The 12,609-nt window shown below is 39.7% G+C and overlaps 1 protein-coding gene across 4 annotated transcripts in view; it reads left to right on the top strand.

The window, feature by feature from the left end:
• Nucleotides 1-12,609, top strand: part of spop (speckle type BTB/POZ protein) — a 97,796-nt gene that overhangs the window by 75,381 nt on the left and 9,806 nt on the right. For all 4 annotated transcript variants that reach the window (XM_085404593.1, XM_085404591.1, XM_085404594.1 and 1 more), the window contains one exon: nucleotides 6,414-6,591. In XM_085404593.1, coding sequence (XP_085260719.1) covers nucleotides 6,414-6,591 — 178 coding nt within the window. The remainder of the gene's footprint in view (nucleotides 1-6,413; nucleotides 6,592-12,609) is intronic.

Raw genomic sequence — 12,609 nt, 5'->3', positions numbered from 1 at the left:
GTAAAGAGTTTGAAAGAATCGGAAGGACAGTCATGAAAATGTGTGGTGAGGACGTCTGGGAGAAAGCAGCATAAAGGAATTCTATTTTGCATAGAACTAGTGGATATTTATTCTCATCCTGAGTGCTGTCTGTCTAGATAGCACCTTTTCAGGTTAATAATAATAATAATACATTTTATTTAAAAATAGCGCCTTTCAAAGCACCAAAGGACACTACAACAGATAAAAACACAGAAACTGGAAATATACACAATAATAAGAATAACAGATAAAAGTTAGAGCATACAGAGGTTTAAACATAAGCAATTTTAAACAGATGAGTTTTGAGGGTGGACTTAAAAAGAGGGAATGAACTAATATTTCTGAGGTCAGGGGGTAAGGAATTCCAAAGTCGAGGGGCAGAGCAACTAAAAGCCCTGCCCCCCATTGTAATCAGACGAGCGGAAGGAACAGAGAGAGAAAGAGAAGATGAAGATCTGAGGCACCGGGATGGGAAGTTCATCTGTACTAAATCGGAGAGGTATGGTGGAGAGAGAGAATGAGTAGCCTTAAATGTATAGAGGATTATTTTAAAATGGATGCGACATTTAACCGGGAGCCAGTGAAGCTGCTTCAGGATTGGGGAGATGTGGTGGGTAGAGGAAGTCCTAGTAATAATACGGGCAGCAGAGTTCTGGACACGTTGGAGCTTGTTAATAGATTTTTGTGTAAGGCCAAATAATAGTGAGTTACAGTAGTCAATTCGAGAGATAACAAGATTATGGACGAGAATGGCAGTGGCATGAGGAGTGAGGAAAGGGCGGAGGCGATTGATATTACGGAGTTGGAAATATGCTGCACGTGTGACATTATTGATATGTGAATTAAAGGATAATGTGCTATCAAGAATGACAAGGGAGAGATAGGGACCAGCGAATTATTGATGGTAAGAGAGAAATTGTTAATTCTGGATAGCAATCGTTTAGTGCCGACCAGGAGAAGTTCTGATTTATTGCTGTTGAGTTTAAGAAAGTTGGAGGAGAACCAGGAATTGAGTTCAGCTAAGCAGAGGATAAGGGAGGGTGGAGGAAGAGTAGAATCAGGTTTGGTAGAGAGGTAAAGCTGGGTGTCATCGGCATAGCAGTGGAACTGAATATTATATTTACGAAAAATATGTCCGAGTGGAAGAAGGTAAATGATGAAAAGAAGGGGCCCGAGGACAGATCCCTGGGGCACCCCAGTAGATAGAGGAGAAGGCTGAGAAGTGAAGGATTTTAATTGAATGAACTGAGTGCGGTCAGACAGGTATGATTTAAACCAGGCTAATGGAGTATGAGAGAGACCAATAGAAGCTAATCTGCTAAGAAGAATGGGATGAGAGATGGTGTCAAACGCTGCACTCAGATCAAGGAGAATAAGGATGGAGAGGAGACCAGAATCAGCTGCCATAAGAAGGTCGTTTGTTATTTTTATAAGAGCAGTTTCGGTGCTATGCAGAGGACGGAAGCCAGACTAGGTTAGAAGTTTGCCTTCACTCAAAGCAGGTCATTAAAACTATGTTGTGTGGAAAGTCAAATAATATTTATGCAAATTATCTATGGTAAAAAATAACAGAAAGAAGGAAATTACACTTTTTTTTTTTTAAAAATAATACATCAGCAGCAAGTAGTGTCCTGTCATATGTGTGAGAAAGTGTGTAGTTTGCTGAGGTGAGTGTATGTATGCATGCATCTGTCCATATGTCCGTCTGCTTCGTCCGTCATCTCGGCCCGTGTTTACGTGTTTGTGAATGCAAAGGACTGCACCGAGAAAATGAGTCTTGGCAGGTAAAGGAACAAGTGTTCCAGAACTTAATGAATTTCATTTGATTTGAATCTCTTTTTTTTCCTTTTTCGAACTATTTCACGCATGGCAAAACACTGTAAATCCATAAACAAACACATAAACAGGCAGAAAAAGATTGATGCATTATGAATAAATCATCTGGGTGCTGAAACTCAATATTAACTCTGCGTTGCCTGGAGGGTTTACAATGAGATTCATCTTGATGTCTGAGGAACTAACTGGGAGGCAAGCGCTTTAGTAAGTACTTATCTCTGGAACTTAATTACCAAAACAAATGATGATTGTGGTGATATAGCTGCAATGATTCTTCATTACTGTTATTTTCTTACCTAAGGTTGTATACATAAGTGGTTTCTGTCGTCATCATCATCATGATAATCATCAGTATAACTACTGGGTAATAAATACAAATCAGTCAATCATTTAGTTGGTTGGTTGGTTAATTCAGTTCTTTCATTGCATTGAATTGCAGTGCTGGCAGAGTTACTATGGAGTTTTCCTCTGAGGGATCATTCTTATTGACCTCGTTGACACCAAAACTCAAAGTTTAGAATCAAAGTCGATATTAAAATTGTGATATTGACCAACATTCAGTTAACACTCCATTACTGAGGTATCTTTAAAGAAAAAACTACATTTACCCGGGATGCCTCCACACGTCTTCCTGAACAATCTAATATTAATTAAAAACGATATGAGGATGGGAGGGTGTCATGACTGTGACTCTCTTATAATAAGTTGGACTTCATATAAAAACATATAAAACAACTAGTGTGACATCATCCAGCTGTTTTGAAGCCTGCACCTGAGCTTTTGCTTTGCTGAAGCCGGATGTGATGTGACTGAGAGCTTTCATACAGTTGGTACTTGTCAACTGCTAGGTGGGGAGCACAACTTAGACAATTAATGTGATGCTGTACTAAGAAAAAAAAACTAGAAACTAACAATAAAACCCATAAATCACGCAAGCAGCACGATTGTGTCCTTAGACTTCTATAAAGGGACTCACCCCCTGCTTGGAAACGATGAGGATTTAATTCACTAATGCATTGGCTTCACAGACCTGGAGGCTACGTTCATCTTTATATACCGTCTGTTAGTGGAGTTTATAATTTCACTGAGGAAATCTCGATGCGAAAGAGTCACACAGTCTGTATATGCGTTTTTGACATTTATTAAGATGTTGAACACTAATGCCTTTTTCTTGGGAGGACTTACATTTTTGTTGTCAGGTGACAAATAACTCATCACAAAGCATTCACCCATCTCTACTAAAATAAGTGAAGACTTAAGATGACAAAGTATACTTATTGTAAGACTGAATTAAGATCAAGTGTATACATGGTTAGGAATGTTGTCTGCTCAATCACTATGAGAATTGTTTTCGAGTGGGGAAAATGCAAGCAGGAGGAAGCTGACAATGACTGAAGATGACAGCTAATGGTGTGAAGACTGTCTGGGCAGCCAGTGTATCTAAATAACCAGGTGCTGCGATTTAGTTTCTGCCTGGTTAAACAGTGAAATAATTGGTCAAGTTAGCCAGTAATTAGACCGGCTCTGCCACACTGCATCTAAAAGCCCAACGACGGCTCCACCATACTAATTGGGCTATTTATACCGAAACGCACGGACCAAGCTTCCAGGCTTCCCTTCCAATTCGCTTTTCAGCACTTGTTTATTTTATTCAGTGGGTACTCAGGACACAGCTCTGGACTCTCCCCTCTCTCCTCCTCTTCTCCTCCTAAAGCCATTTTTCATTCCAGCTTGAGCTCAGTGAACTTCTGTCCTCCGCCCTCTTTGTCTTTGCCTGTGCGTCTGTCTCTCTCTTCTGTTTTTCCTCCTGTTCCTCCCTTATACGCAGCAAATCCCTATCTACCAGGCCTTCTGTATTACTAATCAGTGTTTTATGAATGCCAAAGTCTGTGCACAGGAATGTCTCTTTCTCGTGTGAATGTGGCTTTATTTTTAGTTCCCATCTGTCAGTGTGTTGAGATGTACATATGTCAGTCAAACCTGCATCTCCTAGGAGTGTGAATAATAGGCCCAGCTGTGGAAACCAGACTGTCTCACACACAGGAATGCTTTGAATTCTCCTTCTTCAGAATAGTCACATTTTCTTCACACTGTCCCTGTCATTTCTGTACCAGGAATGAGCTGCTACTATGAGAGGTCATCTTCAACTGTAGATCCCACCAATGGCTCACTCACTCCTAGCTCTTTTGTGTGTGATGGCTTCTCTCTATTCTGTCTGTCTGTCTTTTGGTATCTCTGCATCTGTATTCTCTCCACTTTTATTATCTCCATATCTCCCCCTCCCCCCCAATCTCCTGCTTTTCTTACTCTTCTGTTTTATTATCAGTCTGTCTTTCTGTCCCCTTCAGGCTAACCCTCAAACCTCCATCAGGAGCAAACAAGGCTCCTTGACATTCAATTTCCTGCTTGCCACGTACTTCTCTATTGTATGCACTTTTCCTCCTTTTCTAGGACTCTTTTTGTGTTCTTTGAATAGGTGGATGGATGTGGCATTGGACGAATAGGTGGGCTGATGGTTGAATGGGGATGGATGAGAAGGGAACCGGGCTGTAATTTAGTTTAGTTTTTTTTTTTTTTTTTTTTTTTTTTATGGATTTTTGGGTGTCAGCCTCAGTTGCTGATGCTTTAACAGCAAGGTCACTTTGTGGGATGTTTTGGGATTTTTGGCCTTGTTCTTGACAATAGTTTACTGAAAGCTATTCGAAGGTGTCAGCGAGAAAAACAGGAGAACAAGCGTCCTTTGATTTATCAGGTGTCAGGTGCCCTGTAGCTCTTAATTGTGGTGTTAAATGTAACTGAAAACCAAGTCCTGCAAATTTCATTTTCCATCCACCACCAATACTGCCAGCTATGACAAAATACATTTATTTAAGTTGATAGAAAAAACATGTCAGAAGTCTTTGAATAGTGTTTTGTTGAATGCAAGAGTGCTTAGCCTGAAAATCAATAATATTCTAATGAAATCATGTTTAGAATCTATCCATCCAGAGTTTTGGCTGTGCCAGATGTCATAGGGCACCCGTCCATGGTACACCCTGGACAGGTCACCAATCTATCACAGGGCTAACACAAAGACATAGACAATCTTTTATGCTTACTTTACATCTTTAGCCAGTTCAGAATGACCAGTTAACCCAACCCCATACATTCTTTGGACTGTGGAAAGACGTCAGATTAACTGGAGAGAACCCATGCAGGCTCTGCAGAGAACGGCCTCAGGCTGGATTCAAACCCAGGATTTTCTTGCTATGAGGTGACTGTGCTAACCACTGTTCCATTGTGCCATTTTAGAAAATAATACAGTAATAGTAATAATAATACGATTCAGCTTTTCTTTAATCAAATGGTTACAAGTATAAAAAACTACGAGTGGGATCACTTCTTTTCAAAAAATCATAATATAGTGTCATTACAGTGTCCGTAAACTTACCTGACCCTAAAAGGCCTAATTTAAAGGAAAAAGAAAGCAACCCAGTTGGGGAGTATGGCCTTAATGTCTTATAATAACAGAAAACTAGCAAAATCTTAATTTGACAATTTACTGAGCCCTCGGCTAGACAATTTAAAACACATTAATTTACAAGTTGTGAACTAAAGGAGACTTTGTTGAACACTGACAATTTATCATAATTGGTAATATGAGCCATATTCTTTATTCTTTGAAATTAATTCTTTGACACCAAAGTTGTAGCCTTGGTAACTTTGTCAATGCAGTCTTTGTCTTCTACTAAAAACTCAATCGTTACAAGATTATATTAATCCAATCAGAATAGGACATCTTCCAATAATTTCAACAAAATTAACTAGACCATTAGTTTTAGTTTATTATTGGAACTCAGTTAATAATCCTTCACCGTTTAACCCTCACTCCGCAGATGCTAGCTAGAATGACTCTGGACTTCGTCATTACTAGACTAATCTGTCATGAATCGAAAGCCAGACAACTAACTAATTAATTAACTAACTACAGAATGTTCCAAACCAGGCTATAGCTGGCTAATTTTTCTCTTTGATTAGATTGCACTCCAGGCAGGTGAAAAACTGCAAGTCAGTCAATCCAGTCTGTTGGAAATTACTTAGTAATTAGTGTGTGTGTGAATATGTGGGTGTGTTTGTGCTCATGAGCCTGCTTGTTTGTGTGTGTTTGCAGTGAGTCCTGTTGAGAGATAAATGAGTCTGGTTGACATTGTCTGGAACAGGTGGTGAAGTCAGCAGGGAAGACATACAGACAACTCTCAGGATTGTTTGGGAGTGTAGCCAGTCTGATTTGATAAAGAAGGAACAATAGGTTTTCTTCAAACTACTTCCATACTGAGTGGCTGATGTATTGATTACAGAGACAGTGAACCCACATTAAGCATTCACAGCATGTTTGATTTACCGATTTATTTTCCTTTTATGAACATTGCATGCTGTTTATTTGCCTCTGTGTGAACCAGTCAGTGTGCTAAAGGAACTATTCACTCTAAAACAAGTTATTCCGATTTACACAATAAAAAGGGCACAAAATTTACGACATGGGGGGGTAATCTGTAAACGTGTGTGTGTCTTTTCAGGTGAGCGTAGTGCAAGACTCTGTGAATATCTCAGGCCAGAACACCATGAACATGGTGAGGGTTCCTGACTGCAGGCTGGCGGAAGAACTTGGAGATCTGTGGGCAAGCTCCAGATTCACCGACTGCTCCCTGTGTGTTGCTGGCCAGAAATTCCAGGCACACAAAGCCATATTGGCAGGTGAGAATATCCTTTGTCACATGTGTAAGAGGTTATTGCTACAGCTTTATATTTAGCCTTCAGGTGCTAAAACCCAGCTGGAAACGTTGTTTAAAGCAATACACTTACTGCTTTGTGTTGTCTGTGAAGATAAAATGCTTTTAATGAAGTTTATGATTGATAAATAAATTAAGACATTTAGAATTTTTGTGGTCCAACTTTAATGTCTTCTTTGCAATAATACATACATTAGGGGAAGTAATTATTTCACGTGTATAGTTTTTATAGTAGTTTCATTTATTGGTGAGAGACAAATTATCAGTTAAGATTGTCAGACAATAATTCTGAAAAAGAGGGAGAGTGGAGCCTAAAGAAGAAGCACATTACGGTCTCCAGACCTCAGTCCTATAGAAAATTAATTGACAGAGCTGAAACTTGCTGAAACTGAGTTGCCAAGCAATGGCAAAAAACCCTGATGGAAACCCATGAAGAATGATCTTGGATCGTCTGTCAGATAATTGTATTACAAACTGTTTATTTTTGTTTTTTAAACCAGCCACAAGTGCCCCTTTAAGAAACTGCAACACGTTGGCTTCATTTGACAGCGCTGAGGTTTCCGTTAGATAAAACATGACTGATTGTTGCCTGGAGCTGCCATGTTCATTTTATGAACATTCAAGTGACTTGTTTTAATCAAACTTTGCATCAATATGACTTTGGAATCAGCGGGGGCTGAGAAAACAATCACACCATTGTCTAAAGTACACAGTGATATGCCATAGGCAAACGATGGGCAAACTTTCTTTGCAATGTTTGTTTTAATCCTAACAGCTAGTGTTGTTAGACTAGTGGCAACATTTGGTTGATTGTTCCCAGGAGTATACTTGTCTTTTCTTTTTGACAATGTGTTTTTGTGCACAGTACTTCACATTAAACACTGATGCATTAAATTCATTTTAGGATTCTCTTTTTTTTTTGTTTTGTTTGATGGTCGCACATGCAGTCCAAAAAACACATCCGATTTAAATTCATGATGCTTCCTTCAAGATTATTTACTTGGGCAGCTCTCTACCACTTTCATCGTGTCCTTTTAAATTCTTTCCTGGAAGTTCTGACCATTTATCACGTTTGTGGTGCTTGCCTTCTTTTCCTCTTTGTATGAAGATGGTCACCCCCCGAGTTGAATTTAATTTTAGAGAAGAGGATGAAGTTGCATTGATATAAATGGGGGTCTAATACCCTGTTGTTGTTGTAGACCCCCACAAATCAGCCTTTTTGGTAAGCCTGGTGTAGGTGCGCTATGGTAAATTTTTGCCATGCCTTAGGTTATTATGGACTACAAGAACCATGTTTCAGGTCAACTAATGACTTGTGACTTGAGTTCTCCCTTCAGACTTACTGCTGTTTGGTCTCTTGGTCTCAGCCACAAACCTGCCATGATCACCAGTCTGCTGCTGCTTCCGTTTCTTTAGTTTCTCCCTTTATTTGGAGCCACAGTAGCTCATCTGCCTCCATCTCACCATGGCCCTAGCATGTCATATGTGTTTTACCAACCTCGCATGTCCTACTTCATGATTCCTCTCTGTGGTCTTCCTCTTTTACTTCTGTCTGGCAGCTCCATATTTAACACTTCTACTGCACACCTCACCAGTGGCTTGCTTGACTCATACATGTCCTGCACCACCCTCACATACTTCTCTGCTGCTGTTGACTTTCTAATGCAGTACCATAGTTCCTCTCTTGGCACCCTATCATATGCTTCCTCAATGCCTACAGAGACCCCGTGGAGCTCTTTCTGACCTTCTCTATACTTCTTCATCAACACTCTCAAAGCAAACATCGCGCTTGTAGTGCTCTTTCTCGGCATGAAGCCATACTGCTGCCCCTCAATATATGCTAGGTCAGTTTGACACAGAAGTTCAGGTTTGCTGTCTAAGCAGGTTTGAATTCAGTGGTGAGATTGCAGATGCACAAGTGCAAATAGTCAGAACCAAATGTAAAGTGGTCCATTGGTACACAAAGAAGTGGCCTCGAATGGGGAAAAGGGCCTCATTTAAGTAAGGTCTGTTTTATTTTATATATACCTTGTTTCTTTTATTCTTTTATTTACTCTGATGGTAAAGAATATAACACCTTATGCCTTTGTTAAAATTGGTCTGTATTTAGATTGAATTGAAATATTAAAATTTGATGAAAAAGTAGTTCATTGACATTGCACTCTAATCCACCGTTTATATTAAAATACTTTGAATTCAAAGTTTTATGAGGGTGGTGGAGTTTGTTATTATTCATAGAGGAGTCTGTCATTATTCTAGGCTTCACTGGAGAGTTTTCGTTTCGGTGTGAATGCTGTTACAGAGGCTTTTCCACTGTGACGAGAACTAAATTCTGGGGGAAATACTTCATCAAATTTTTAATTTTGATGAATAATTTTGCTCGCCATGGGGATGATTAAATTTGAATACATTGAATATCCGTATTCGCTATTGACACCTTCAGCACCTGTGTGTCTTCATTGGCCTTCAGGAATCCATATTGATGAAAATAAAGTTTCTCACACTCTCATGCAGACAAGCATAAACTTGTTTCAGATATTGGCACTTTGATGACAGCCAGCATCAGCTAGTGAAAAGTTTGAAGAAACTGGTGAACTGTGTGTCTCTGTGGAGACGAGGGGAGGCTGTTCATTATTGGATTTGTTGAAATGTGTGTGTGAGGAGCCATTTTAATTATGTGCTGCTGTGGTTTGGGGTCTTCCCCTTTCTCTCTTGCTACCGTGCTTTCTCTCTCCGCTCAGTCCAGATGACGTACCTCCTCCGCGTTACTCCCCCTCTAGGCTGTTCCCGTGACAACTCTGCTGTCCGTTAATCACCGTGGAGACGGACAGAGTGGGATCAAACGGCGTAGGGAGAGTAACTCAAATTGGCTGTGCATTGGCCATGTGATCTTTGTACAACTCACTCTCTTCCCGTCGCTTACCTTAATTTTATACCCGCTTCTACATTTCTTACTTTTCTTCTTTCTCTTTCACTCAGGCTTTTTATTTTTTGCTCCTTTTTTATTCTTTATTATCTTCCTTTGACTGTATTCTTTTCTTATCTCCTTTTCCCTGTCTTTTATCTGCGCCTTTCTGATTGTTAAATGTCTTCCCAGTGGTTTTCATGCTTTTCTCTCCTCTTAAATTGTGCTCAGTTCCGCTTTCTCCCCATGTCCATCCCTCTTCTTCCTTCCTTCCTTTCTCCTCTCCATGCTTTCTTTACTGTGACCTCTTCCTTATTCTTTCTCTCTCTCACCCACCCCTTCGATTTGCTACTGCAGTATGACCTCACCAGCTGCACCAGACAGACTTGGTGTAGATTTGTTCCCAGAGTCCTACCAGGCCATTCAGTGCAAAGCTTAGTTTCCATGCAGACATTAAGACAGAGAGAATGTCTAGGCTAGGCGGACTCCCGATCAAGTCATTGAAGCGTAACAGGACCAAACTTTCTAACTTCATCTAAGAGTACTGATATTAGTACTACGTCTTCAGTTATGGATCCATATACATAATGGATAAATGGTAAATGGTAAATGGCCTGTATTTATATAGCGCCTTACTAGTCCCTAAGGACCCCAAAGCGCTTTACATATCCAGTCATCCACCCATTCACACACACACATTCACACACTGGTGATGGCAAGCTACATTGTAGCCACAGCCACCCTGGGGCGCACTGACAGAGGCGAGGCTGCCGGACACTGGCGCCACCGGGCCCTCTGACCACCACTAGTAGGCAACGGGTGAAGTGTCTTGCCCAAGGACACAACGACCGAGACTGTCCAAGCCAGGGCTCGAACCGGCAACCTTCCGATTACAAGACGAACTCCCAACTCTTGAGCCACGATCGTATGCGAAAGTACGAAAGTATGCTGAAGTCTTTAACATGGCACTTCTTAATATCCTGTGGACAGCAAGACTCTCTTAAAACTTAATTTTCTCAAAAAACATTTTGTGGCTAGCTTGTCTTACCTCATATATACACAAAAGAAGTATCCTTCCTAAGAGACGGGAGAATAGGAATATTTGAAGGTTATGTGAATTTCCATTATCAACTAAACAAGCTTGATAGTTAAGATGCTATCCATCATTTATTTAATGTTTCAACATTTTCACTGGTGTGAGAACACGAGCAATTCCTTTGATATTGAACAAACTTTTACACTGTATCAGACGAAGTTCTGGACCGCCTACTCATTCAGCCCCAGAAACACATGCCATGAAACTCCTGTTGCAGTTTTTGTGCTGATGTTAAACGAAGCTTTGAATTTGAATTTGAAAACTGACTTGCATTATTATTAAAGAATGCCCCATACGCTTACAAAATAAGTGCTTGGTGCTTGATTTTTTATTATTTTTTTTATAAACCTGTGGCAATGGGACTTCAAAGATTAAGATTTTGTCTGTTTCTCATCAAATTATCTTCTCTACTATAGTAAAATGACTGTGACAACTTAAGTAACTAAAATGAACACCATTTATTTCCAATGTCCCACCTTTGCTAAAACTCTAAACGTGTCGTAAGTAACATGTATGAAAATGTTAAGAGACTTAGTGTTAGCCATTTTTATTTAGTGGATTTGAGATTCTCCTGTAGCGAGTGAGTTTCTGACCTTATAGCCTCAGTGTCCATTGTTAATGCTTATTCAGTTATACAGTATTATAGCTATTTGTGGCTTTGGCAGTTTTAATGGATGAGACCGTGTAACCCAATGAGTAATTAAATGGTTAGATAGCTTTGCGTTAATAACTCATTATTAAGTGTCTGAATTAATTATTATATCACTGACTTTGACACATACTTAATAATGTGTTACAACATTTGTTAGATTTTAATGACTAGCTAATAAGGCATTCACTTCTGAATAATAATGTGAACTGTTACCCTTTCAGTGCATAATCAAACTAAGCGAACCATGTCAGAAAAGCGTGGCTATAGTATATATGCGACTCTGAGTAAAAGGCCAAGGTCTACCTTTGTAGGAACACATTCTTACTCTACTAGTAATAACAGTAGCTGGAAATCAAGTACAGGCTAAGCTCCATCTGTGAGGCTGTGCTTTATTCTGTGCCAAAACTAACCACTGTCACCACTGGGACGACAAGAGAGAAAATACAGTGTTGTTGCCTTAAGCAGAACTACAGGGACAAGATGCGGTGATTATTTTAAGCCTGCAGAATTATTAGACAGCAGTAATTTGAAATTTTAAAGAGCTCTGTTTGGGCCGTCATGTTCTGCCTATACTGGAGATTAAGCATGACCTCTCCAGCTGGGGTCACGTCTGGGATAACAACAGTGAAAAACACTGTGCTTAAGCTTTCACTAAATACGCAAAACATTAAATACATTAATATGTCCATTTTAGGGCCATTGGGTCATTGCTTTTGCTTCTTTTTTTCCTACTAGACTTTATCTTTGTTATTTTGGAGATTGTCAAAATGTGCAAAAATGTCTTTAGCAAAATATACAATATGAAATCTGTGTGAACTTGGATTATAAGAATACATTTTTCATTGCAAACCCTCTTTGTTTCTTGTTGTGACTTGGCAAATAACCAGCAGCTCTTTTACATTGTTTCTCTCTCACGGCTTATCACTTTCTATAAATGGAAGAATAGTCTGAACTTTCCTTGAGAGGATTTGTAGACTGTGCTGTGATGCAAAAGCCGTGTGAAAAACCATATCTAGGAAAGGAAAAAAAAAAAAAGAAATAGCAGTTGAGTGGTAGCAAGTGAAAGTGCAACTAAAAGAGGAAAACAGATCTTTATTAGGGCATAATATATGAGATAAGCAACACTCAAGTCGGCCCATCAACGCTGAATACTGGCTAAACAAACGAGAAAGGCTGTCAAGAGTCTGTCAGCAGAAAGGAGCTGACTTTTTCCACATGATGCCTCTACTGCTGTCGCTGCTGTCAGTCATGTCCTTGCTCTCCTCCGGCCCTGTGGCAAGCTGTTAACGGATATCAGAGACCTCACCGTGTATCAACATTACACTCAATA

This window comes from Rhamphochromis longiceps, linkage group LG4 (genome assembly GCF_057381845.1).
Source record: "Rhamphochromis longiceps isolate RC_006_pf linkage group LG4, R_longiceps_female_GT1.1, whole genome shotgun sequence".
Classification (NCBI taxonomy): domain Eukaryota; kingdom Metazoa; phylum Chordata; class Actinopteri; order Cichliformes; family Cichlidae; genus Rhamphochromis; species Rhamphochromis longiceps.
This window is presented reverse-complemented; position numbering and strand designations above follow the sequence as displayed.